We start from the raw sequence: 27,844 nt of genomic DNA on the forward strand, positions 1-27,844 counted from the left end.
TCAGAGTGCAGTGAGGGTGCGGAACAGCTGAGTGAGGCAGAAGACAGAGGCGGTGAGTGCTGTGCATTGTTTGGCTAACAGCTTGGTGCTCAGGTCCTGGCAGCTGCGCTTGCTGCTGGCTCGCTCCGCTGCCAGGCAGAAGTCCCTGAATGAGCGGGCCACATCTGCCAGACCTGCAACTGCCTCGGCATTCCTCCGGTCACATCTGTCGCACCCAGAGAACCAGAGGCATATACCAGCCAACTCCACCAGGGTCCGGAAACTGTCAGCCAGGGAGTGAAGCATTTCCTCAGGGCTCTGTCCAATCCCCACCACCTTCTGGCAGCCTGACATCAGCCGTCGTGCCTCTATCTGCAGCACCCGCTTGTTCTCTGTAAAGTGAGCAGGGCAGGTGTCCCTTGGGTGGCGACCTCCATGGCCTGATCGGTCAGCACCACTACTTTCCAAAATGGAAAGGAGCTGATCCACGTCGACACGCAGTACTTGGAAACCTGTGGGGGGTTCTGGGTAGCACTGCTGGCCTAGCCGACTGATGGTGTCCTTGTGCGTTTGAGATAGGAAACTGTCCGAGGCTTCAGACAGTGGTGAGAGGAGAGGGCTAAGTTCAGAGGTAGAGGAAGAAAAAAGGATGGAGCGTGGGAAGGACGGAGAGTGGGTGGAGGAGGTGGAGAGAAAGGAGGGAACAGGGGCAGAGGTCATGAGAGGAAGACCTGCTCCAGAAGTCTGAGTCAATCCGCTGCTCTGTGTGCGACAGGAGAACTCGTAGACTGTCAGCTCCTCATCAAAGCTGTCCCCGCCGCTGAAGCAGTTGGTATAGACTGCTGGGCAACCGCAAGCATCCAGTGGAATCTGCATCCCTTCCATAACTGACTCACATCCAGACGCTAGCACAGAACTGCAGCCGAAATCAGGCTTCAAGGGTGGGGTAGTCGCCACCTCAGTTAGGGTCTTTGTCTGGGATGGATCCTCACAGATGGTAAACACCCTGCAGCCTGAGGAAAGGGATTTCGCTGAGTCTGAATTCTGCCCAGAAGACCTACAAAGACCTATCAAAGGCCTGTCGCTGCTGGTCCGTCTTACTTTCTGTGACTGACTGGGAAAAGAAAGTCCTGGCCCATTTAGATTCTGTGTTGTCACCACTATCGGAGGGGGAACAGAAGGTGAAGAATCTTTTATAGGGCCAGGAGTGTCTATCTTTTGGTCTGAAGTGTCTCTTTGAAGGCTGTTCACAATGGAGACTGGAGGCTCTGTGATTGGTCCTGGCGTGTTCTTGATAGGAAACGTGTACAGAAGCTGATTGTGGTGTTGGGATTTGGGCTCAGTTTGGACAGGCAACGGAGAACTTACTTCCTTCACCTCTGGCACTGAATGTAAACTCTTCGCTGAGGTTGTTTCTACAAAAAACTCCCCATCCACCTCTGATCCTGTAAGGGTTGCATCCGAATCATCTGACTCCACGTATTCTGCAGTCGTGCCTGTTTCAAGGTCTATTGTTTGTGTGACGTCATTAACGTCTGTGATTGTGATCTCGACATTGTCTTGCAAGGGACTGCTGTCCGCGGCAGGACTCTGGGCTACATTCCCTACCACAGCTTGGTTGAGATTTTCCTGGGATCTTGATAAATACAAGGGCAACTTTTGGATCTTCTCCCTAAGTGTGGTGGCAGATAAGCGACCCATAATGGTAGGAGAACATGTCTGGAAGAGGAAGTGAGTTGGAGAGGGAGGGTCTTTGGAGAGATTGTGGACTGTGGCTGTGTTAGCTTTTGCTAGACTAGGACTAGCTAAACTATCTTTAGCTTCAGCACGTTGCATGGATGAATCACTTTGTGGTTTGTCTACATTTTGATCTGAATCACTTTTCAGTCTGGTACCTGAATTAAATGTGGGAGACGTGACACTTGTTGCAGCTCCAAGCTTTGCAGTTATGGAGTTTATAGCACGAGTATAATCAGAGTTAACTGGATGAATTCTTGTCTGAGCTTCAGTGTTGGTATGAGTAGTCATTTGACAATCACCTTTACCTGCTGGAGTTGAATTAGCACTGATGCTATGCTTTGTAGTTATGCTCCAGTCATATTTCTTGTCACTTGAATTAAGATTTAAGGAATTACTCACCTCATCATCATCAAAAACATTGTCCGAATTGGTGCTGTCACTTACTTCATCACTTACAACACCGGTGGCTTCATCCTCAGAGACACCGGTTGTGACATCTAAACGTAACTGTGATTTGTTTGTGTGATTTTGTTGACAAAGTGGCATCTCCTCAGAATTGGATAAAGATATTTGGGTTGAGGTTCCTGTGTTTTCCCTTCCCACTTCTTCCCTCACCAAACAGTCACTTTCTGATTTGTGGACAACTGGTAGTGGAGGTAGAGGGGATGAGGGTGGAGCAGGTGGTGGTGAGTATGATGGAGGATTTGACTTTTCACAGACACCTTCAAGGATGTGTTCCGCTACATATGAATTTTGCTCTATGGTAATCAGATGGGCTCCTAAAAGGCCATTACTACCCTTTTTATTCACATCTATCAAACATGTAGGCAGTGTGTTGGCCTCTGGCTGCCCCTCAGCGCCGATGAGTGGTCTCTTTGAACCGGGCGAGGACCCTCTTACCCCCTCTTTCTTATCCTCATCCCGCTCCTCAGTGATTTCTGGCAAGAACATATGACTAGTGAACGGCCCATTCCCCGACACACCTGTTGTCTCCTCCTCTCCCTCCTCACTGCTCTCCTCCTGTCCCTCCCCTTCCTCCTTTCCATCTCCCCTTCGATCAGCACACTCCTTCCCATCTGGATCCACCCGGCAGCGGACAACAGTGATTGTAGGAGATGCTGCCTTCACCAGATCTGTTACCGATTTGGATTCCATTGCATCTGGTTCCATCTCCATGTCCTGTTTCCTTGTCCTGGAGGAAGGCTGTGTGTCTCTAGTCTGCTCACGAGACCCAAAACCACAAGGAGAGCCAGGTCCACGCAAGCGGTGTTTGGACAGGATGGGCTTTGACTCGAGCTGAGCAGGTTCCCCTTCAGAGTGAGTCAGAGAGGAGACAGTAGGACTGGGATTCTGGGTTTGCTCAGAAGGTTCAGGATCTGAACTCAGCATCTGTGCATCATTGGCTTCTGCCAAAAGTTTCTTATGGAGTGTATTAGAGAACAGGTCCTGCCTTGATTCTGGATCTGGCTCTGGATATGACACCCTCGAGGTGTAATCAGTTTCCATGAAGGAACGGCGCTTTCGCGATCGTTTTCTGAGCTGGAACAATGTTTCTATACCTCCTCCTTCCTCGTCGTCTCCTTTTCTGTCTTCTTCTGCTATTGCATCTTTGTCTGCATCAGTCACAGAGACTCTGATGTCACTGAGGCTGAGTGTGCTGAGGAAGTCCAGTTTCATCTCTGTGCAAATATCTGCAAGATAATAAAAAAAAGTCTCAGCCAAACAGAATGTATATAAAAATGTACTTTTTATGTTTCAAAATAAAACAAACAAGTTCCTCTTGAGTTTTGCAAACAGTACACAGAAGCAGGGAATAGACATACTGTGGGTAAACCAAATTAACTAAATGACAAACAAAACTCTAGTTTCATTTTACTTTATTTCTGCTTGGAGGTTTACCGTATGTCAAATGTGAGTGGAACTGTAATTAAAAGAATCTTTTTGTGATTTAATGAACTACTTAATTTATCAAACAGTGAGCTGTGTGTCACTGTAGACACTCAGGGTGTTATTTGGGGATAGGTCACTAAAATAGTTAAAGTAGATGTTAAAGTATATATACTACTACTCTCAGCAGCAAAGTATTACAAGTAAAATAAAAAATATCTCCTGTCATTTATGTGTACATTAGTAGATAATTAATATTGTGACATAAATATGTCTGTAGCATTTTACATTTGTAGCTGGTGGAGGTACATCTACTTTAATATACCTTAGATACAGTTAAGTTCAATCCAGTTGTGAGATGATTAATGGGGCACGAGAGAAGAGAAACTAAAGCTGAAACTAATTATATTCATTTTGGTACTTTTCTCTCATTTGTGAGATCTTGGACAATTATTTAAATGAAACCATCTGGGAAGTGTCTAACAAAGGTTGAGAACAACTGGTTTAATCTTTATTGAACTGTATTTTATCTGGAAAGTATCTGGTAAACTATAGCTGTCAAAATTAATGCTGTGAAGTAAAAAGCACAATACATTCTTCTAACATGTAGCGGAGGTAGTATTAAAGTATTACAAATTGGAAATACTCCAGTGAAGTAAAAGTATCTTGAAATTGTACATAAGCACAATGCTTGTTTATATGCTTTTGGTTACTTTACAGCACTGGACTGACTTAATAGTTAGTGGACCACACTGAGCATCACTGCTAGAGTAGGTGTGGTCAGAAACGTGGTCTCCTTCTTTCCTGCTAGTTACATAACATTGCTCTATAACGTTGGATCCCTTGTGTCGAGTAATAACTTTAATCACTAGATGGCAGCAAAGGTAGAATTAACAGCCTGTGCTTTCATCACTTTAGAGGGCTTTAAAATGTATGTGATGAGCCCCACAATAAAAACCACATCACCTCTTGGCAACGCCCCCGAGGTTGGGTCTTCAGGTGAGGTGAAGCGATCTCTGGCGTCGTAGAACTCCTCATCAGAGCTGCTGTCTCCAAAGCCGGGCGGTGGCTGAAGGATGGGGACAGGCTCCAGGTTAACCGCCTTCGCCAGCTCTCCCTTTACCTCCTCCCCATTTTGTCCCTCATTAGGTGAAAGGGGTTGGGGAAGGCTGCGAGCACTGTCGGGGGTGATGCTGGAGCAGAGTTTGTAGTAGCAGCGAGCGTCGCTTTGGTCGAAGTTGAACACAAACTCCGTGTTGGAGGAGGGGGAGGACGGGGATAGTGGATGTTCTTTAAAGCCACCCTCCCCACTTACACTTCCACCTTCACCCGCTCTTCTCACCGACTCATCCATTTCTTTCAACATCTTCCCCCTCCTCCTCCTCAACTCCTCTTCTTCATCTTCATCTTCCTCGCTGGCCTCCGGAGGGCTCGGCAGGAAGTCCACGAGGCGGGAGAGCTCAGCAAAGCACAGGGAGTTGTCATCAGAGCAGGGGTTACCTGGACACTTTAGGACATGTTCAAGGCTTTGAGAGGGGGAGATGGGTGTGAGGAGTTGGGGATCAGCTCCGTCACCTGACCTCCTGCAGCCCCCTCCTCCTCTCTCATGATTTGCAAGGTGGATAAAGGGATGGGAGTGAGCAGCTGGAGGGGCGAGGAGGTGGGGCTGAATGCTCCGATGAGAGTAGTGATGAAGCTGCAGGGAAGGGTGGATGTTGGTATGGGTTTGTGATAGAGCACTGGGGTGAATGGAGGAAGAAGAACATGAAAGTAAGTCGTCTTCCTCCAGAGCGTCAAGGGAGTCGCTGGAGGGGCTGGTGAGGACACGAGAGTCAGACTGACAAGAATCTGATGCCTCTGATATGGATGGTTGCTCATCTGCTGCTCGCACCTCTTCTCCACCTCTTTTTTTACCTTCTTCTCCCTCTTTTTCCTTTTGTCCCCCTGAGTTTTTGTTTGTTATCTCAATCTGTGTTCGCTGACCATCCTGAGCACTCGCTGTATCTTCCTTGTGCTCTACGTCTTCATTGTTACCCTCTCTTTTCTTACCGAGCGGACACTTTTCCTTTTCAGTGTCAGCATCCTTTTCTTCTTTTTGCTTCTTATCTCCCCAGGGTTTGTCTCCTTTTTCTTTGGCATCTTTGTTTCTCCTTCTGTCTTTGTCTTTTCTTTTCCTACCGTCTGGGTCTGATGAAGATCTGACACGAGGGCAAGGCTTGTCGTCATGAGATACCTTGGCTCCCGGCGGATCCATGTCCAGGTCTGAGGAGTTGTCTGAGTCGCTGCCACACCGTGACACATAACCTGTGAACATACACCGACATGAAAACAAGACAAAAGTAATTTAATATTCACAACAAACTGGTGTGTGCCTTTATTGATGTATGGACTATTTTATGACTGTACATTGCTGTAAATGTTTCTACACCTTCCTCAGCAGACACTCGATGCTTCTTGGAGTCATCAATCCAGGGAAAGATGTTGAGGTTGGGGTCAACAAACAGTCGACAGTACCCTGCTATTAGGCAGGACATATCTTTGGCTGCGACAGACTCCAATAGCAACGTGATGGGCTTCGTATGAGAGAGGAAACAAGATGGTATGGGATGAGACAAGGAAAGACAGGTAATGGTAAGACAGTGGAAAAACACTTAAGCTACAGTAATTTTGTATCCACAGGGCTCATAATATTGATGAAAAGGCAGTTCTTCTTTTCAAGCTGACATCTGCACATTGTATACAGGAGGGGGTACACAAAATAATGCAAACAGGTCAGAAAGACTTTTTAAGTCATTAATCACATTTAAAAACACAGCTACAGTCGTGGGTCATGTTACGTTGAATTCTATTTAGCAGTATTCTTAAGCTATTAAAAAGGTCTAGCAGTCAGCAGTTGAGTTCAGAAGCTTCCAGACCTCAAATCTCTTGTGTCAAAACTGCAGGAGCATCAAAATTGCTAAATTACGTAACTCTATGAAATATGTAAAATAAATCATAACACATTGTAAATGGAGAAAAAAACTGCCAACAAAGAGTGAACAAATAATGAAAATTAGTACGCAACCTAACATAACCCTGCTGTGTAGCAGTGTTTGCAATGCTGATTTAGTTACTTCACAGTTAAAGTGCTTTTTGACGAGGTTTACAGTATTCTGTCTTTGCCCTGTATGTTAGGTGTGTGTAGCAGCCAATAATGTACAGTAAACATTTCCTGAAAATGAATAATACCTTTTAATTATTATTTATTGTACCTTTAATGTAAACTGCATTCAACTTGATCAGAAATGTAATAAAACTCAATAGGTATTAACTTGGCCAGTAAGGTAATAAAATGTCCTCATTTTGTGTTAAGAAGAAGAATGTTATGGGCTTATATATCGGATTTGAAATAAAATAATGACTACTCGGTTAACGTGCAGACTTTGAGCCCCATACAGATACTGGTTTTATCGACTGGGTGATGGACTACCTCCTTGGAAGACCACCATTTCCCTAAACCTTCCTCTTCACTGTCTGTGCCACTGATTTTCAATAAAACACTGCCTCATGACAACAACCACACCCAACAAAACAACTATAGGTACTGCTTCATTTTAAAGGTGCAAAATATAACAATTTCAGTTGGAGACACTCAAAAATTACACTAAAAATAACAGAATGTGAAGAAAAAACAGTTTTGATGTTATGAGGTTTATGTATTGTGTTGCAAAGTTAGTGTGCTAACCAGCTAACCCAGGCCTGTCTCAGTCCAAAGCTCCTGTGCTAGTGGCTTAAACACAAACACCTCATTGGTGCGCTGAGCTCCCAGGCCAGACAACTCGATGCATTGCTAACTGAGGTAACTAGCTAACGGGCGCTCGAGTTAGCAGCAGTTAGCGGTTGCTCTGGTGATGTGCTACCCTTGTTTGTTTTGAGTAAGAATTCAACAGATGGCCAGTTTTTACATGTTGCACCTTTGAGGCAATATACATAAATATTCATAAAACTTATACACACAACATGGCACCTGACATAAACATACATAAACAGTCGTAAATGTTTGCTCAATCATGTCATAAAGATGATCAGGTGAGGCAAAGGAGAGACTTTGTTCAATAAGAATCACTGTTGACTCCAATAGAAAATAAAAAAACACATTTCTGTTTGCTTGCCATTGCTTGCTTGGGTATCATTAGCCATCTTCTACAGCTTTACAGTCTCATCTATGATGACGTCTGGACTAATGGGCGATCCTTGAAAAACGAACCCTCAGCATGGGTATGGATGGGTTAATTTCCTATTGATAGGGACTTAAGTTTAATGCATCTTCTTCTGTTAACAACTTAATTATTACATCATCAGTTTTGAAAATACAAAACAAAAGATATACTGGAAAGATATTACATAGTCAATAAAAATGGTATTACAAAATCAGTCAGAACATATAAAGTACATTATGGGTCAAGTTATTATTACACAATTGGATTTTATTACATTGTCCATCTGGTTGGAAATATAAATACTGTACATTATTTGGTGCTACACACACCTACTGTAAACTTTGTATGTGCATATGTATGTGTTATGATTTTTTCAAGATAGTCTTCATTTACATATTTAATAGATTTATGGAATTTAGCGTTTTTTGATGCTTCTTCAGTTTTTTTTTCAGTGCATGCATTTTCAGGAAATTATTACATTATTGGGTGCTCCAGGTGTGTGATGTGTGTGTGTTTTCCTGGTCTTACCTTGATGTCCTGCAGGTATATTTTGACCAGGCTGACCTTGTCGGACTCAGGCAGCAGCTCGATGCGTGTGATGCTGGTGAACTCTGTGAGGGTGGACAGGATGCTCAGTTTGTGGTTGACCACCTGACTCACGCCGTAGCGCGCCCCCACCAACAACGTCACCATCGACTCCCTGTCCTGGAGCTGAAGGGTGGGGTGCAGGGGAGGGGCCATTTAACAGACAAAATATTGAAACTTCAATCAACCAAATCTCAGTAAAGAATGAATATAAATGTACAGTTAGCAGTCTTAAAAATCCTACCATCATGGTGGCACTGAAGGATTTCCCTCCAAATGACTTAAGATCACTCAGTTCCTCCAGGTAGTTGATCCGTGCCTGGTCGACTGACAGGCCCTTCTGCTTGGGATCGTGCTGTGATTGGCTCTTCTTCATGTGGTAGGCGATGGCCTTCCTCAGATCTTTCTCTCGCATGTTCCTCAACAAAGTGGATGACACAAAGTTCTCTATTCCCCACGTCTTCCTGGAGCAAACACAGAAACCCACACTGAGAGGGTCTGTTTGTGTGCACAACACTGTTAGAGAGCTTTACTGTATTTACGATGTGTGAATTTACAGTACACATGAATAGAATAGTATTCCCTTGATCCCAAACCAATTTTCCTTGCAGATTGCAGAATGGCTTTCAAATCGTGAAATGCATCCTTGACGCTCATTTAAAGGACTACAAGACTGCAGTTGTATTGCACAACTTGTGTAACTGTGGGACTGTTTGTTTTTTCTTGTTTTTATCATAGTTTAATTCAGTGGATATAAAGATCATTCAAAATGTGTGCATATGTCTCACGTGATGATCTTCAAGTTGGTCTTTGGTGATTGTCCAAAACTTGCCAATCTCTCCTGGATGTGCAGTGCAGCCAGTCTCAAGGCGGTGTTACACCTCATCTCTATTGCAAAGCGCTCTTGCAGCACATCATTCACCCCCTAACACGCAGTCACACACACACACACACACACACACACACACACACACACACACACACACACACACACACACACACACACACACACACACACACACACACACACAATGAAAAACAGTATAGATGATGAAAAAAAATACAAATCTGTAAACATTTCATTGGAGAAATGGAGTCTGGAGTTTGTTTGTTATGATTTGTACAAATTTCAGGCGAGTTTATGGTTTTAAACGACTTGAATGTCTCATTTGCAGCACTTATTTTTTTGCTAATGAACTGAACACAAATACACATAACAACAGGAGGCAACTTAGTTTATAAAGTAACAAGAACTTACTGTTGGAAGATGTTCTGGCTTTCCTTCATATGGATGAGCAAAAAAGTCAACACTGAGCAGAAAGTTTTTCTTTCATGCACGCAACATGGTGTATTTACCATTCACGTTTTGCTTGTTAAGAGACAAAAGTCCTGATTGTGTCACAACAGCTTCTGTAATGTTTTCATTTTGTCAATGTGTACGAGTGTGTGTCATCATGGCAAAATGTGGTCCTTGAGACACCTATTGTAGCAGGAACTAACACTGAAGTGATTTTGAGTGTTTTGCCAGGTGTTCATATGTCTGTCTGTGGACAGATTTTTGTCAGAGTGATAGCATAACTACCGTGCAAGATGCAGCCACTAAACTTATCAGGTGTACAGTTGAGATCAAAATGTAAAGCCAGGTTTGAAGATGGGCATGCTCCTATCCATGAGTACTGGGTACTAATGTAATACTGTAGTAATGATTACTGAGTAGTCGTAAATCGGAACAGGAACATGTTGAGTTGGGGTCGCGGCTGGTGGGATCCCATCACAAGATGGTCTCTAGTCTCCTTATTTGAATGAAGGAACTACAGGGCAGGAATAAAACTAGGCTGGGGTTTGATGAGAAACTTAAGTTCAAAACAAGCTTTCAAGCTTTCAGTCTTCTAATTTACATCATTAAGAAATGGGCAGCACCAGCTGTACTTGTTAAAAAATGTTGCTCCTTAATTTGATTCAGAATCCCCTCATTTGTAAAGAGACTTGATAAGAACCCCTTCTACTGTTGACGTTGCTAGAGAGTTTGCAAAGCAGCTGATTACATTATTTTTCCAAAACATTAAAATTAGAAAACAAAATTTGAAAGATTAGGCTATGGATAAAATGGAAATCCCAAGATTTTTACAAGTAACAAAAATGATTAGTAACATGAGGAGTTAACTCCAGCAGCAGGAGTTGATCTGTGGGTCTGAGGTTCATCAGTTCACCTGCTGGTAGAGGTACACAAAGGCAGTGGGATCCTCCTGCAGCATGGTCTGGAGGGTTTTGGGCATGAAACAAACACGAAACAGACATCTGTAGTCGTGGGCCTCTTTCTTCTGCACCACCTGCACACACACACACACACACACACACACACACACACACACACACACACACACACACACACACACACACACATTGTATCAAGTATAGATTTTTAAAACTTTAGTGCTATCACAGGTTAAACCCACTTCCAAACGGTGCATAGATATACAATTTAGGAGACATGTACAATAATTGTTATTAGTGTGTGTGTGTGTGTACCTGCTGTATCTTCTCCTCATCATGTAGCAGCAGTAGTTTACTAATGCTGTGCTGCTGCTCCAGCACCAGGGAGAAATGTTCAATCTGGCTCAGAGAAAGTTTTTCCTTCAGTGTCATCACAATGTCCTGATGCACAGAGAAAATTACATCTTGAGAGACAATATTTTATAACATCAGGGAACAAGGTTGCTGAGGTGAGCTGAGCTGAGGTTTGTAGGTCTCAACGAAGGAAGGGAAAGGCTGAGTAGTTGGCTAATTTAGAGAGCTGATGTACAGGAAATCTAATATTGACTAAAACTGAGGAAGTGACGTAATCACATTAGCTGTAGTTTTAAAATTAGCCAATAAATTGAACCCAATATGGATATTAAATAACGAGCTTATTGCAGGTTTGACCCTGCATCACATTAATTCACATTATGGAGTTGTCTCCCTGACAAATTTTTGATCGATAAGGAAATTAGCATGAAAATTGGCTTTATTTTTTCGACTTGATTAAGAATCACAGAGAGTACCTTCATCACATAAACACTTCATGAACCTCAACATCATCTCAGCACCCCCAAACTCCATTACAATTGTTATGTGTCCAGTATGAAGACAACATGAAGTTGGTGATAAATAGGAATGGATATTAATGTGGTCAACTGCATCATTGCGTAGTACCTTGACTGTGGTGTTTGGTTCAAATTTAAAGGCCTTGGTCTGCCCGTTCTCCAGATACACCTTCAGAACATTTGGCAGGAAGAGCAGCGAGTTGCCCTGCAAACCAGACATGAGGTCACAGGTCAGAAGAAGTGTCAGGTGAAAATGTGAGCATCACTGCTGGTTCAAGAGGATTATAACAGCCTGACAGGAAGATACTGTATGAGATAGAGTCAAGCAAAGAAAGTGGTTTGTGTCTTAGTACATTTTTACAGCTTGTCAGAATATTTGTCTTACTGTAAATAATAGTATACTAGGAAAAACACATATGCAGACAAATTACAGGTGTAAAAAGGCTTTTCGAAAAAAACACATTTTCAGAAGCCATTTAACGCACATAAGTAATTTCTGCTACTATGAGGTCTCTTTATCAAAAAGAAACAAAAGGACTTCAGTAGCGAGGGATCATGGAGATGTCGTCCTCTTCGTTAAACAACCAACACTGCCACTGAAAATCTACATGACTCAGACTCACAGATTAAGTAATTTGTAATTTGATTTAAGTTTTATTTACGTTAGGTTTAGACACATTCGCAGACTTCCTTCCTCACTCTCTGACTCTCTCCCAGAAGTTATAGAGACAGGCGACTAAATGAAAGCACCGTTACCTTGAATCAAGTTTATAAAGAATAAAGTCTCTGGATTTTAACATTGTTTAAACATTTGGGATAAGAGAAGTACACAGCTCAATGAAAATATATAACAAACGTTACTTTTAGACATTTTAAGGCAAAAACATTACATATTATGTCTCTAAAAGAAGAAGCTGATTTTGTCTGAGTTTGTCAGGTATGTTGTTCCAGAATAACAGCAATATCATAACATCGGACTAGCCAACAGGCACAGTGATTCAGAGATACAGTCTGGGGCCAGACTATGAAGAGAAGAGAGTACTAAGAAAATTCTTCAGTTTGATTTTTGGAATAAACTGGTAGCCAATGTAAAGACATTAGAGGGGTGTAATATGGTGGCTTTTTACATTTTTGTTACAAGTCCACCTGTTGCATTTTGCACATTTTGGAGTTTGTGAACTTTCTCTGATTTATTCCAGTGAGGAGACAGTTACATAAATAAAGTGAGGAAATGAAAGCCTGTACAATGGATTTGGTCTCTCTGCAGCTCAGAAATGAACACACTGTTGAATATTCTTTCAATGATGAAAGCACGATTCACCTTGGTTTTTGACAAAGGCTCAATGGACCATGTGAGGACTGCAATTCTGTATGCAGATTTTGAGGCCAAATGTAGCACAGATATACAGAATATCTGCAAAGGAAAATGTAAATATTTGCACATTTCTATCCACTACACATTGTTTGAATATGATAACTGGTGGAACCAATTCTCCAGTTGGGTGCCATTAAACCACCGCAGAAGAAGAGGACACAAGATAATGAAAAATAATTAAAGACCACCAGTTGAACCTTAAACGATGCAAAACTGCATGAAGAAATTATGTAAATATTACATTTCTGTTTGTGTCATGTAATAATTTTAGGAACTTTACAGTGTCCTATTTGATATTTTCATCAGTTCAGACTCTTCACTAGAAGCTTCAGTCAATGCTGAAGTCACATGCTTCATGTACGACATGATTTATATGCTATGCCTTTTTCCACTGCACTTAATCACATTTGATATCCATCAATATCACTATATGGACTCTTTCACCTCATCCAAGCATAACAAACTTTGTCTTTTGTGAATGTTCTGCCTTTCCAGTCATACTTTTTTATGCCTAAATTGAAAATGCACATCAAAACAGGTGGATGTTAATGTAGCTAATGACAAAGGGTAAGAGTTTAAAATTTAATTTGCAATACTACAAAAATGAATAAAGTTAAAGGTTTACACATCACAACATGAGAGAGAGAGAGAGAGAGAGAGAGAGAGAGAGAGAGAGAGAGAGAGAGAGAGAGAGAGAGAGCGAGATTAGCCTGGTCTTATTTTCAGCTCTTCTCACAGAGCATTTCTTCCCATCATTTCCTCTGGCCTGTTTCTGTCGGCCCAGCTTATTCACTGTGGTGAGTCATCTTTCCCTGCTTCATCTCTGTTCTCTTATCATTTTATGAAGTGTTTTTCTGTATTGACACTGTGATGTAATGCAACATTGATGTTGGTAAGTTTTGAGGATCAAATGGAGAGCTTTCAAATTTTAGACAACCCCTCCCTTGTCACCCTCCCATCTTCCATTTCTCTTGTTTCCGCTCCTTTTACAGTGGCTAACACAACTCACCCTCTCTCTATCTCTTCTCTGTCTGCCTCTGTCTCTTTTCCTACCTCTCTTCTTAATCTGATGCTTACTGCCCTGTAATCACAGACATTAGGACTGTAAGATGAGGCAGATATTGATCCGTGTTTTCACTGTGATTAGTAATGGGCACTCCGGCCTCTGTGGTTTTCCTCATACAGCTAATTTCACATCCGCTGGCAGGGTGGGAACTCCAACCAGAGCCAGGCATACTAGAGAAACACTGCACACAGTATGAAATAATACTGACCAATTATAATACATCTCTCCTCTACATTGTGCAAAAGGTACATCTGGTTATAAATCTCACTGAAAGCAATGTCTGTTTTATTAACAACTCAATCGACCCAAATCTACGAGGCATTCAAGGGGCCCAATGGAGTTTTCCTATCAACAACAACAACACCAAAAAAAATCATCCAGTGTTGCTAACCAAAATGCATTTTATATCCATGAGGACTAAAAAATGTGTTGCAAACATTTGAAACATTTGTTTACATCCATGTTTACTAGCTTGCAGTCTTCTTCTCTGCCTTTGCTGATGGCACTGCAGCATACTATGTGGCAGTTACAGCCTCATTTTAATCAGTGGAATAGTGTAACAAAATTGGATAGATTGTGTATCATGTCATGTGTATGTGCGCCCTTTTGCAAGTACATGAAATAATGAAAAACAGGGACCCAATCATAAAGAAAGAGCTCCATAGCACCACTAGAAGTCTTAAACTCTAGAAGGAGCCTTTACATCAGTGGTTACCAACCTGGGGGTCAAGGCCCTCCAACTGGATCCCAAAATAAAATGTGTTGATGTATTAATGAAATATCTTTTTTTATTTCTTTCTTATGAACTGTCTTTTTTTTCTCCACCTCATCAGGCCTCGCAAACATGGCTCCTTACTGAAATATCCTTTTGACACCTGACAACGAATGTGTGGGGGCCTGGATGGACACAAGTAGTTCTTACATATGTGAAATGTAAACCAAAAACTGACAATATCCCATGTATTTTAAACTCTATTTATACCTGGTATAAACATATATATTATGTATCTGGATATCTTATGTGGATGCAAATGCATGTTAGTCTCACTGACTAAGTTCAAAGATCCCTTAGCTAGCTATTTCGAGCATGACAGGCAAAATGGTACAGAGGACCTATTCCTGACAGAGCACAGCTGCAAAGTTTGTTGTGACTGAGCAAAATTTGTCTGCTTTCAGCCAAAATTATTTGTACAAAACATCTGAATTAAATGTGATAAATATCTGTCTGAAAGATACACTGCTGAAATAATAATAAGCAGAATAACTGCAACATGTACTCTCACGCACCTGAGAGTGTCCATTGACTTCCACCTCCTCAGCAAAGTGAACTTTAACAGGGTTGGACCTGAGCTTGGCCCTCTTCTCTGGTGTGATGAATGATGACTTGGGGCCCTGGGAGGAACACAGATCAATAAATCAAGTTGTCACAGTATTTCTTATAATTTAATCAGGACTGAATGTGGTGCAGATGAAGTATAGCGGTTCATATTAGTGAAATGAAAATATGCAAAACCCTTTTACTTTTGTTTTGAATTCTTCTTTTGTATTTTTTGTTTTTACAAGAATGCATGAGAAATGTATCCAAACACTTCTGATTATTTAATGGATTGATAATTTATACCCAGTCTTTCTTTGGCGGTATTCTATGACAGATTGCAGACTAAAACTTAAAGCAGTTAAATCATTTTGCCACTTCAATATCACTACTGCCATTAAAGCTATTCGGCACTGGGTGCATCCATTTTCAAAAATGTATTAACGCAGTAACTGTAATCCTTATCAAAACAGCACACGCTTCCAAATACATGAAGGTCTATCAAAAGATTTACATCTAGGAGATATCCATTATTCATTAATATTCATCCAAACTACAGGTTCTCAGTACAAAGATATGCACATTGCCGCATTCATTAATACCAAACCAGTTAGAGTTGACGGATTAAAGCATTAAAAAAACAAAGAAACAAAAAAAACAAACTGTTAAACAATCCTCCTGCTTTTGTATCATTGTCTGATTATAATTAAAATCTTCAGGTTGAGAACTGTTTTGATGTTTTGTTACCATCAACAAGCTTGACAGTGATGAATACTTTCTGGGAAATGCTAATAATTCCTTGAAGCTCGATAATGGAGGAGCTGTGAATCAGATGGTAAAGGTGCTTCCATCAGCAGAGCCGCTGATGAGAATCACTTAGGAGCAGCCGTTTATTTACCAATCTATTTCTCCTTAGTGCAAACACATGTCACCTTCACAAATTAAGGTCCCACACACGCACACACACATACAGTAAAAACACACACACATAGATTGAGTGATCATGGTAGAGTGTCTATTTGAGCGTGTGGGGGTTGTAACATGTTGTCACCATTAACAAAGATGTAGTGGCGGGACCTTGGTGACAGGACGCTTGTTAGCAATGACGCTCGACCCCAAGCCTCACTGAAATGCTGATTAATGTGTTTGGTTACAACAGCTTCCTAAAATCCCATGTGTGCAGAGACACTGTACATCTACAGTATGTAAGTATGTGTACACAAACATGCCTGTGTATGCGTTTGTTTTTTTACAAGAGGAAACAAGAAAAGTTAATCTAAAATGCTGCTGAATGAAATTAATCATCATCCAATTAAGAATCTATCAGTGTAGATGTGTGTAGATGTGTGCTTCTGTGTTTCTATATTCAGCAGACTCACCAGCATTGTTCTGAGGACAGTCATTGTCAACGAATCTTGACACTCCCTGAAAAAAAAGGTAGGGTGAGATTTGATGTGTATATCTCAATTTTAAACAGCAGTTTGTACCAATAATCATGCCTCATGATAATCGTGTGTGTGTGTGTGTGTGTGTGTTGTGTTGTGTTGTGTGTGAATGCAGCTGTCGGTGTGGACCTGATTATTTCAGCAGCTTGCTCCGGGGTCAGGTCATCGACAGCGACGTTATTGATCTTCACAAGCTGGTCGCCGGGGACGAGCCGGCCATCTGCAGGACCACCTGGACACACAAAATGTCCTTGTGTTGTCATGCCTGAGCGTGTTCAATTGGCCTGCATTCATGCTGCGACCGGGATTGATGACAGACAGTAGCCTGTATTCTAGTGATCTCCTTTCATCTCACACTGATGCATAATTTTTCACACAGCAGTCCAAACCTCACCGTCCCACTGCAGGGAGAACAGCAGTCTAATTACTGTACATACTATACACTGTGTATCAAACAACTGTATATACCTCTGCTTAATTTAGCTTTCTACTACCCTCCTAACGTCCCCTTTCTTTCAGTGTCCCTGGATCAGCATCCAACATTAAATGGCTGCTGTTAGCCCTACTGATAACATTAGTGGCAAAGACTGTAAATGAGTCACTGTATTATGAGATGAATGGAAGAAAAACCTTGTACAGTATGCACTGTTAGAACATACAGTTTGTACACTGGTATAACAGGGCTGTGACCAGAAGTTACAGATGTTTGTAACTGAAGATGGTTTTTCTTGCACATCCAATGCTCAAAACTCCAAATACATTGATGATGTTGTCTCATACAGTGCATATTTGGATTTTTAGAGTCTGTCTTCGAACAATATTCAGATGCCCAAATGAAGACTGAAACACTTTGGGTAACACTTTATAGTAACCACTGTTAATAAATGGTAAATGTATAGTTAATTACATTTTAATTTAATAGTTATTTCACTGAAAACAATTAAATGATTTATAAACCATCTATTACCTCCACCATGGAGGTTATGCTTTCACTTGTGTCTGTTGGTTAGTTGTCAGCGAATAAGACTGCTTACAAAGCTAACAAGCTAACGGCCGCTAACGTTACATTTAGTAGCAGTTAGCACTTACTTTAGCAACAAAACTACTGGTATCTGTCAACCAGGAAACTCCATAAACAGCCATGGTACTGTAACTGGCCTTTGTAGTCGCTCTCGGAGGCCGCGTCATGCCCCTGTACAGAGTTGTTCATTGAGAAGCTCCTGGTTATCAGCATGATTTTTAGCAGTTACTTCAGCAACAAGTAAAGATATCTGTCAAGAGCTGCTCAAGGCAGAGCTGCTCGAGAGCAGCTGAGGGAAAACTAGAAAATATTTTCTCCACAAAACATGAACCAGTTCCACTCAAATCGCTGTATACAGTTATAAAGCTGTGTTCTGGTCCTGAGCAACACTCCGCTCTGTCGTCCATGGTGGCATCATAAAACAAAGAAAGCATTTATTGGATGAAAAATCTATATACGCCCCAGAGTGCAGGATGAGTCTTCCGCATTTTAGAACTCTGTTGGGCCTGATGATGGCGTATAGGTGAGATATGGAGCAAGACTATGTGAAAAAATAAAAACACTTAGACAGCAATTTTGATTCAATGGGAACTTTACAATTTTGAGTGATACAGGGCTATCAAATTTGATATTGGATTAGGCTTTTTTTTTAATAAAGGGGACTGTTGGCCTTGGTAGAGGTATGCTCTCTACTGAGTGCAATTCTAGATTCTAAAGTTAAAAAATAAGTTTATTATACTTTGGAAATGGTTAATAAATGCTATGTAGCAATTTAAATGGCCCTTATAAAACTACAACTGACCTTAAAAAAACCTTAACAATTGCTTGATAAAATGTTTATAAAGCAGTTTGGTGAATAACATTTACCATTTATCAATGATAGTTATAGTTAAAAGATAAAGTGTTACCACAATTTGTTCTTGATGCTATCACTCCCGTTCATACTGGATATTAAAAGATGTCCTCCGATTATGAGGGATCGGGGGCTAAATTCACAGTCCTCGGTCTAGGAGGTTTAAGGTTTATCTGTAGCTAATATGAGGATTGAGCAGTCTGTGTTTTTCATACAAAACTCCCTCTTCACATTACTATCCCTTCACTGCAGCACAGAACAGGAACACTGTCCAGGGAAACACAAAGAATTAATTTTATACTAAAAAAAACAGACACTTGAATTGACTGAAACTAAAACATGGGATGAGAATGGTATTGCGACAGTGAAGCTGAGTTTTACAATATTATGATGGAGACATGGCATGGGATGTTGAGTATTAGCTCTAACTCAAAGTTTATATATATTATTTATACAAAACTTCAAAAGATTCTTGATTGTCTTATTTAGAAATCTGCTTTTATTATGCATATTTTATCTACTTCTATATAATTAATATCCTGGGATGAAAGGGTATCATTATTCTTTTGTGCACCATCACAGAGGCATGAACAGTGTCTTTGGCTGAGTTTCCACCATACAAATGTTGAAAGACAAGTTGGAAATTGAGGCAATCTGAAACGGGCAGTACAGCAAAAATCGTGGCTCTGAACAGAGGAAACTTACATGAATTCATGCAGGTATTGTAGACAAAAATACAAATTTTGTACCCTAAACTATGTGGAATCTCTGTCTACTGTGTCAATAAAAATTTGCATACATACAGACATTCATCACACTCCCTGCTATCACCTCCATATTACAATTCTCCACAGCATCCACAGCATGTTTTACAGGTAACCTTCCAATACTGAGTAATTCAATTCTGGTGGTACAAGTTATTACTTGATGCTACATCCAAACATTGATATAGACAGATGGAGGTGATACAGATAGCTCTGTAAAATGCTTTTAAATGAAGGCCTCATATTTCACTGTCAAGATGCTGCAGCACGTGCCACAGAGACACAGAGAGAGGAAACACAGAGCCAAGCCTTAGTGGGGCCACTGGAGACATGACCATTTGCACGCGCGTGTGTGTGTGAGTGTGTGTGTGTGAGTGTTTCAATGTATGTGTGTGTGTGTGTCTGTGATCGGTAGAAGCAGATGGTGACAGAGCAGACTTGAGCCAGACAGGAGAAAGCGAGGTAATCTGCCCTCAGACCTCAGGGGGATTCAGATCGTTGTGGCTCTGCAGCTCAGCAGCAAAAAGCACTTCAGAGTACAAATACAAGCAGAACACAATACACAGTGTGTACTGAAGTCATCAAATACAGCATTTCCCATACATAAGATCTACGTGGGCTGTCTGCCCAGGTAGATGCAAATCTGAATACAAATTTTGAACTCATTTTCCTTGTCAAATTTAGTTTGTTGTGTTGACTGATTCATGATGTCAACTCGTGCATTAAGTAACAGGCAAGATAACCTTTGCCAGTAGGTGTTATGCCTTGACAAACTGCATCCATAATACCTACAGGAATTACGTTTTCATGGCCTCGTCTTTTAGATGCTGCAGCTTTTCCTCAGAATAGATGTTTCTAGTGTGGCTTAATTTGCTTGGCACAATAAATAAATAAAATCACTCCAAACACAAACTACTTGTGTTTATGTAATCACCAATAATGTTAAATGTCACACTAATTACTGTACATTTAACTACATCAGTGGTATTGCCTACTTAGCTTGGTGTTTGTCTGAGTGCCGCATCTCAACACGATTTTGATCATTAGAATTTGATTGTGTGGTCAGTTATAATTGACTAATGTACGGTATGTAAACTTGCCACCAGAGGAACAGTGGTGTTACATTACCGTGAGCGTGCACGCACACACTCGCGTCATAGGTGTACACTGGTACTTCAAGCAAGTAGCCCTGCACCTCTAGCTGGACTGGCTAGCTACGCATTACAGTAATGTGTGTTTTGAGCTCTTGAAAATATATTTTATCATGTAGAAAGATATTTATTTTTATAGTCTGTTTTGTTTTCTAATATATTTTGAAAATGGAAATGTATTTTACTGTAATATATAAATAGTTATAAATATGTGATTTACGCAATAAATAGAATTATTCAGAAACCAATTGTTTACTGTTACTGAATCCATCCATCACACGCCGCGCCACCCACCACAAGCAAAATCTCACCCTGTGGGGAACACTGAATACTGACTATAATATACTATAATATACTAAATATACAGTATATAATTATTAACTTTTAAGTTAATTTTTTGTCAGATGTTTTTATTTTTTCAAAAGTTTAAATGTGTCTGAAAATACAGATTTAACAACAACACAAATCCAACATATAATTAGCAAATATTTATTTATATAAACTAATTTACACAACATATTTGATAGTCTACCCATGATTCCTCCTCATGGAGCAACTGTGGAGCAACTATCCATAACAGAGAACTAATCAGGTAACTGTGCATTACTGACACATATTGACCAGTTAGCTGTATTTTTTAACACAAGTGTGCCACAATGGATTGTTTTGTAATTTATTGAGCAAGAGACTCTAACTTACCCTCCACCTCAGGAAGCACTGAAGAAATTTCAAAGGATGAAGCTCACTCACCTCACATAAGCCACGCTACAACTGCTGCCGACTTGTTGATAAATGGTACTCCAGACCGTCCTACAATCTATTGTGGACCCAGTATAATGTGCAACAGAATTTTGTACAATAAATGCTCTGTCTGTCTATTAGCTAAGGAGTCCTTGGCTCAAATGAAGTGTTTATTAGGAATGTGCGTGAGACCAGATCAATATTATTGACTGGTGTTACAAAACGGAAACATTGCACACGGAAACTATTTCTCATTGTCTTATAATGTGTATAATACACAGTTCTGTATTTTGCCTTGTTACAGTGATTACCTAATGTGTTGCCAACGTCTTGAGGGTAAGGTATGTTCAACCCTTGACTGACAAATAACGAGACTTAATTGGAGACAGTAAATGCAAACAAATGGTATTTTCTGAAATGTACATGTCACAGTTTAGAACAGTACACTCTACCATGCAAAACAAGAGAGGAGTTGTGTATAAACATTGTGTTTACAACATGCTGTGTACAAACATGCTGTAGGCACAGATGGCCAATACAATTTAAGGAATCTCTGAATGATTAACTATGCACTCAGCATACAGGTTGGCATCAGCTCTAAAAGGCAGTAAATCCTAAACTGAGAGAGAACTATGATGGCTGTAAGTAGATTATATTCAGGATACTGTATGTAATGATGAATGATTTAGCTCTCTCAATGGAGAGAAACTTATCTGGCTCTGAACAGAGGAAGTCCTTTCAAATCATGCAGCAGGAGTAACCATTAGTGTTGCATCACTCTTTTCAAGTTCTGCAATCGACACTAAAGCTAAGCATCATTAATAGGGGTGTACTATACTGTACATCTGCAAGTTTTAGAATTGTGCAAAACTATATGTTTCTAAGTTTACATTGTGAAGAGTAGAAGGTGCAGTGCCGTTAATCCAGTCAAAGTGCTGTCACAACCTCATGTCCCTGTAAATGAATTTAGTTGAAACTTGTTCAACAGATCTTCCAGGCACACCTTTAGCTGTATGCAATCCCACCGCCTTCGCTGAGAGTCCAGTCACAGCCCTAACCCCACTCTCGCCTATCTATTGCATAACAGAAAGTACATAAGGTATGTGATTGGATGAGGTTCTTGGGGAGAGTAAACAGCCTGGAAGAAGTGCTGCATGAGAGCCTCAATTAGGGGCAAAAGCTCCTCCTCTCTTTTGCTTCCTCATTATAGTGAAGATGCTTGACACACACACACACACACACACACACACACACACACACACACACACACACACACACACACACACACACACACACACACACACACACACACACACACACACACCACATCAGTTCCACACTATGTTTTCTTTGCTAATGTGATTCTGTGTCCATGTATGCAGTATGAGCACACAGTATTGGCTCCCTCTGAGACAGTAGGAGACAATAGGGAGAATGAGACAAAAATGCTTTGTTCCTGAAAGACCATAACATATTTACCCTCTTACTAATTATGGTATGACATAATGCAGTAAAGGAAGGTGGTCCTGTCAGCCTCATTGCTTGGATGTCGTACAGTAAAGCTCTTTACAGAAGCTTGCATTTCAGTACCAAATATAACACTAATGTATTTTTTTAGGTCAAAGAATTTTCAAGATGATTCTGACAAGTTGATTCTGACAAGTTGATTCTGACGACTCCTGTGGACAACAGCAGCAGTGTTTCCACCAAATGTGTTGTGTCCTAAAGATTTTGACCTGGCTAGCATGTGCATTTGTTTTGGAAGCGAGTGAAAGAAAGACAAAACTATTTTTTAATACTACTTTTCTTTTTTTAAACACAGCTGCTTGCAGGATGCATAGTGATGAGGTAATGTATCTTTCTGTGGCTATGAACATGACGATGTAACAAACTTTGTTTTAGTACTCCTACACCTACAGCATGTTATACTCTATGTAATCCTACAGCAAAAAGATTTGGTTGCTCTGTAATTTTTTTGAGCTAAATTTAAAGTTATCAACATTCCTTTGTAATATTAATGTTTTCATAATAACAAGTCAACTAAAAGATATACTATAGCTCAGTTGCAAAGCCAACATAAAATGTTAAGTTATAAGCCAGTTGTTCCGCTGCCATACCACCAGACTACAAGGCAGCTTCTTTCCTCAGGCTGTGAGACTAATTTTTAATTTCAGGAATCCAACCCTGTTACAGGCATTAAGAATTACTATATAGAAATAGCCAAACCGCTCACTGATGGTCTTGTTTGCTTATGTAGGTCGCACAAAGACATCAGTATTAAACTGAGACTGTTTCATAGTTAAAAGTTTGTTGTATGTCCTGTATATGTCAGTATGGCCCTGAGCCTCCCATGGATGGGGCAGGTTATGACAGTGCTGCTGCCATAGCGGCTCAGCACCTACAAAGTAACAGCTGTGCCTGTTGAGCCAGAGACACTGACAAAGCAGACCAAAACACTGCAGACCTGGCACGTACAAAGTGATCTCGGCAGGGAGGGAGCCTGAGCTGGTGTTGGGGAAGATGAGAGGTACCAACCAGACAGAGCTGGGCCCACCTAAACCTGCAGAGTCAGCTGAAATCAAACCCCCTGATACTGAGTAGTACTGTGTTTCGTTCCACTCATGAGCTGGGTGAGAAGTGCTGCATTGGTTTTGTACAAAAGGGTTATATATCTGTGTAAAGAACAATCACGTACACGCACAACACCATTTGTAGTATCAGAGCAGCTTGAGCATTATAACTGCTACCTCAGAACAGACACTCAGCTGCGGGAGGGGTTTGGCTGTTAATTACTAATTCATATTTTTTCTGCACCAGTTTAAGAAGTCTTGTCATACCTGGGGTGACCTCCTGCACCAGAATGGGGGGCTGGGAGGACAGAGTGAGGCCATGAGAGTTGAGGCTGGGGTCCCGTTGGATCTGAACGTTGAAGCGGAAGGGGTAATTCCTCTGATCTGAGCCACTGGACTCTGCCGTCTTCCCATCCGCTGCAACACGGTCTCTGGAGAGTAGCAGGTGGACATAAAATTAAAACCAAGAATAATGAATTCAGAATGACATCTTGCCTTGCAATTTCCATTTCTGCTCTGGCAGTCTTAACAGTTCTTTGGTAAACAACTTCATATTTGTATATTTAGAAACATAAGGAAAGAAAGAATAAATACAATAGAAAGTACCAGATATTACATAAATGATTAGTTATTTGATGGAAAAAGCTAATCATCATTAATGTATGTAAATGTTTTCAAAAAGGCCCCTCCCTCAGGCAAAAGACACATTTAGGTCAGATAAAATGGAGACTCTAATTACTGAATCTAAATGAAGCAAAAACAGAGTTTTACCTGCTCAAAGAGTGAGACCTGCTGCCTAAGTCTCTGGAGCGTCTCAGCCATCGTCCCACCACCTGCTCCACCCGGCTGGTCCTACGGGACGGGGAGCGGCTCCTGTCCTGCACCTCCATTTACCTACCAGGGTGCAAAGGTCAAAGGAGTTACACAGACATTTAGTTAATTGATTTACCATATCACCAATGCATAAGTAAGTGAAATGTAATGAAACACTTCCTGCATGAATCCAACCAGAAAATACAGGCATATTAAACAGGACACAGAGAGCTCAGCTGCTGAAAAACACTTATCAAGATTTTGTGAATGATCAAAATTAAGCTGAAGTGACAGTGTGTCAACAATCAGATTCAGAATACAAGATGCTGAATGATGAAGTTAATTGCAGTAGTGAAAATAATGCTTCTGAGAGACACAGTGCACACACACACACACTATCTCTTTCTCTCTGACACACACACACACACATTAGGCTTGGCAGTGGGACATCTGGGCTGAGGCCAACAATGATGTCATTTGTGACTTCATGCAGCCTAATAGGCTCTTAGCCCGAGTTATGAGCCAACTGCTCGCATGTTGTGCTCAACCCTCAGTAAATATCAATATCACTAATTTCTAATTATCAATAACGATGCAATCTTCTTTAAATGGGTCCCTGTTGTGTTTGCTATGGGGCAGGTAGTCATTATAACTGACTGTTGACAGGCTGTGGTGCTCGGTGAGCTGGATGTAATGGACGTGGGTCGCCTCTGGTGTCTGTAGGTAGGAGCTATAGTTGTGAGCTAATGGGTCTTTGTGGAAGCTTGCAATTATTTATCTAATGACATATCGGCTTACACATACACACACGCACATGCACACACACACACACACACACACACACACACACACACACACACACACACACACACACACACACACACACACACACACTAATGTTGTCCTTGAAGGGCCACTTAAACTCAAAAATGGAAACTGTTGTGCTTAGAGCCACCACTAATGATTCTCTTCATTACTGATTATATATAAGAGATCAGTAAAAAGTTGAAATGCTCCATATATGTTTTAGAGCCTACGTGACATATTCAAATTACTTGTTTTGGAGAATAGAAAAAAAAGTCACAGTTTTACATTTGAGAGCTTAAACCAAGAGATGTTTGGCCTTTTTGCTTCAAAAATGACATGAAATGAATGATCTATTATCAAACCGTAAAAATTAATAACAGAAGGTTTTATTGTTAACACATGAAGTCCACACTAATAGACTGTTCAGTCATATAGTCAGTAAGGCACTGCAGATACTGAAATTCAGATCATGTGGCCCTTTGGAAAACAGTTTTTATGGTTTTGCTTTTTAGGTAAACTAGCACAGGCTCATCAAAGGGCAAAAACATTAGCATGGAATTTATGTAGTTGCTGTCAAAGACTTCCTCACACACACACACACACACACACACACACACACACACACACACACACACACACACACACACACACACACACACACACACACACACAAAAGAAACCTTCCTCCCAGTCTGATGACTGAGACAGTCAGACAAGGTCATTAACCATTACCTTATATCCCCTTCACATCATTAAAGGCTGAATCTACTAAACTGGGCAATAGATACTAATGTAATCCTGAGTGCTCATGTTGAATGACTTTACTATGTACAACAGATGGAAAAGAATATAACTAGTGAATAAGTGAACACATGATTTACACTCATTAGAAACTAGAAACCATCTTGCGCTGGGATCACTCCAGCCATGACACCCGTCAACATGTTCACCATCCGATCCATGACTATTCAGTAGTCATTACTACATTATTACATGAAACCAGACCCATCTTCAAACTTGTCCTTATTTTAATTTAAACTACATACCTGTAACGTTTCTCGAATGCGTCTTGCACAGTTGTGACACTATCTCTGTCACTGTCCAGAGTAGGGTTGGGCTGATTTTAAAATTTTCAAACTGGTTCTCTTATGAGGCTTTATATCGGACTGGACTGGTAGTACCAAATTTCACCACTAGCTGTTGCACGTGACTCAGCTGCTCCTAAGAGGAACATAATGAGAGCCCATGAATGACAGCAGCTCACAACTGGCAAACTACTCAAAACCGTTTCCGTGGTAGTGGGGGGAGCCGTGTCCCTACTTCTGGCCCCCTTGCTTTGACCACGGCCATCTTCAACTCAGCCTTCCTTTAGATTACACACCTGTATATTTTCCTTGTTTCACGGTGGTGACATTCTTGCGCTGATAGTTCCCACTACAAAAGGTGTCTCCAGGACCACATTTGACTATGATGACACACACACCCACACACAGACTCAAAAAAGTGAAAACATTACCAGCCAACACTGTTGCAGTTGGTACTGATAAATGAAACAATGATCAAAGGTGCCATTCAAAAAGAAAGAATGAATGAATTGATGATGAGCAGATACATAAATGAATACATGGATGGATACAATGAATGAGTGAATGATCTCAGCAGGCCAGTTGTGTCCCTCAGTGAGCAGATGCAGGAAGGGATCTCCCCCAGACGGACGTTGCTGATGATGGACATTAGCACCGTCCATTAGAGAAAACCAGAGAGTGGGGAGGAAGGAGGGGGAGGAGGGAGGGAGGAGATGGGGAGTTCAGGTTCTGAATAAAGAATAGAAAAGGAAGGTGTCTAGTGAATCATCAGCTACAGAATGATGAGAGAAGAGAAGAAAACTGAATGAAAGGAGAGAAAACAGAGAAGTGCGATAGAAGGTGAGAGAAGATGAAAGAGGTTAGTGACACAGTGAGACAGCAATGTCTCCAGGGGGTTCTTGAGTCATAACACATTATCTATCCATCTGTCTGTGGATACCCCTCTTTTTTCTCTTTGCTTCTCTCTTTCTTTTCACCCTATCCGCCCCTTACTTCTATCTCTTCCACAGCTCACTCTTCCTGTTTGCTTCACTCACAGGATCTCCCTTCTCCGGTTACACAGACACAATGGAGAAGTGTACTTAGGTTTGTTGGGGTCAGAATAATCCTCCTAACTCACCAGCATGGTGATCTCACAAGTGAAAATGATACACAAATATAAAGGAACAGTACGACCCTGAAGGGATTTCCAGAGGAGTTACTTCATCCTAAAATATCAGGGTTGGCTTACAGCCAAATGTCGATGCATTTCAGATGGGACAAAGTCTTCAAACACACCTAATCGCCTCTAATCCCATAAACATATTTTCCTTCCTAAGTGGCTTTGATTGACCGACTAATGAAGTACAAGACCAGTGGTCC

General features: G+C 41.0%; 1 protein-coding gene across 1 annotated transcript; it reads right to left on the reverse strand.

The window, feature by feature from the left end:
* frmpd1a (FERM and PDZ domain containing 1a) lies at positions 1-24,667 on the reverse strand. The gene is made up of 15 exons (XM_073472428.1): positions 24,549-24,667; positions 24,045-24,208; positions 16,807-16,909; positions 16,612-16,657; positions 15,205-15,309; positions 11,586-11,681; positions 10,920-11,045; positions 10,601-10,720; positions 9,179-9,315; positions 8,635-8,854; positions 8,334-8,516; positions 6,035-6,179; positions 4,573-5,910; positions 3,130-3,410; positions 1-3,069 (listed from the first exon to the last, which is right to left on the reverse strand). The coding sequence occupies exons 1-15, from the start codon at positions 24,665-24,667 to the stop codon at positions 1-3; spliced, it is 6,252 nt and encodes a 2,083-aa protein (XP_073328529.1).
* Positions 24,668-27,844: the final 3,177 nt, after the last annotated feature.

Source organism: Pagrus major, chromosome 1, assembly GCF_040436345.1.
Source record: "Pagrus major chromosome 1, Pma_NU_1.0".
Taxonomy (NCBI): Eukaryota; Metazoa; Chordata; class Actinopteri; order Spariformes; family Sparidae; genus Pagrus; species Pagrus major.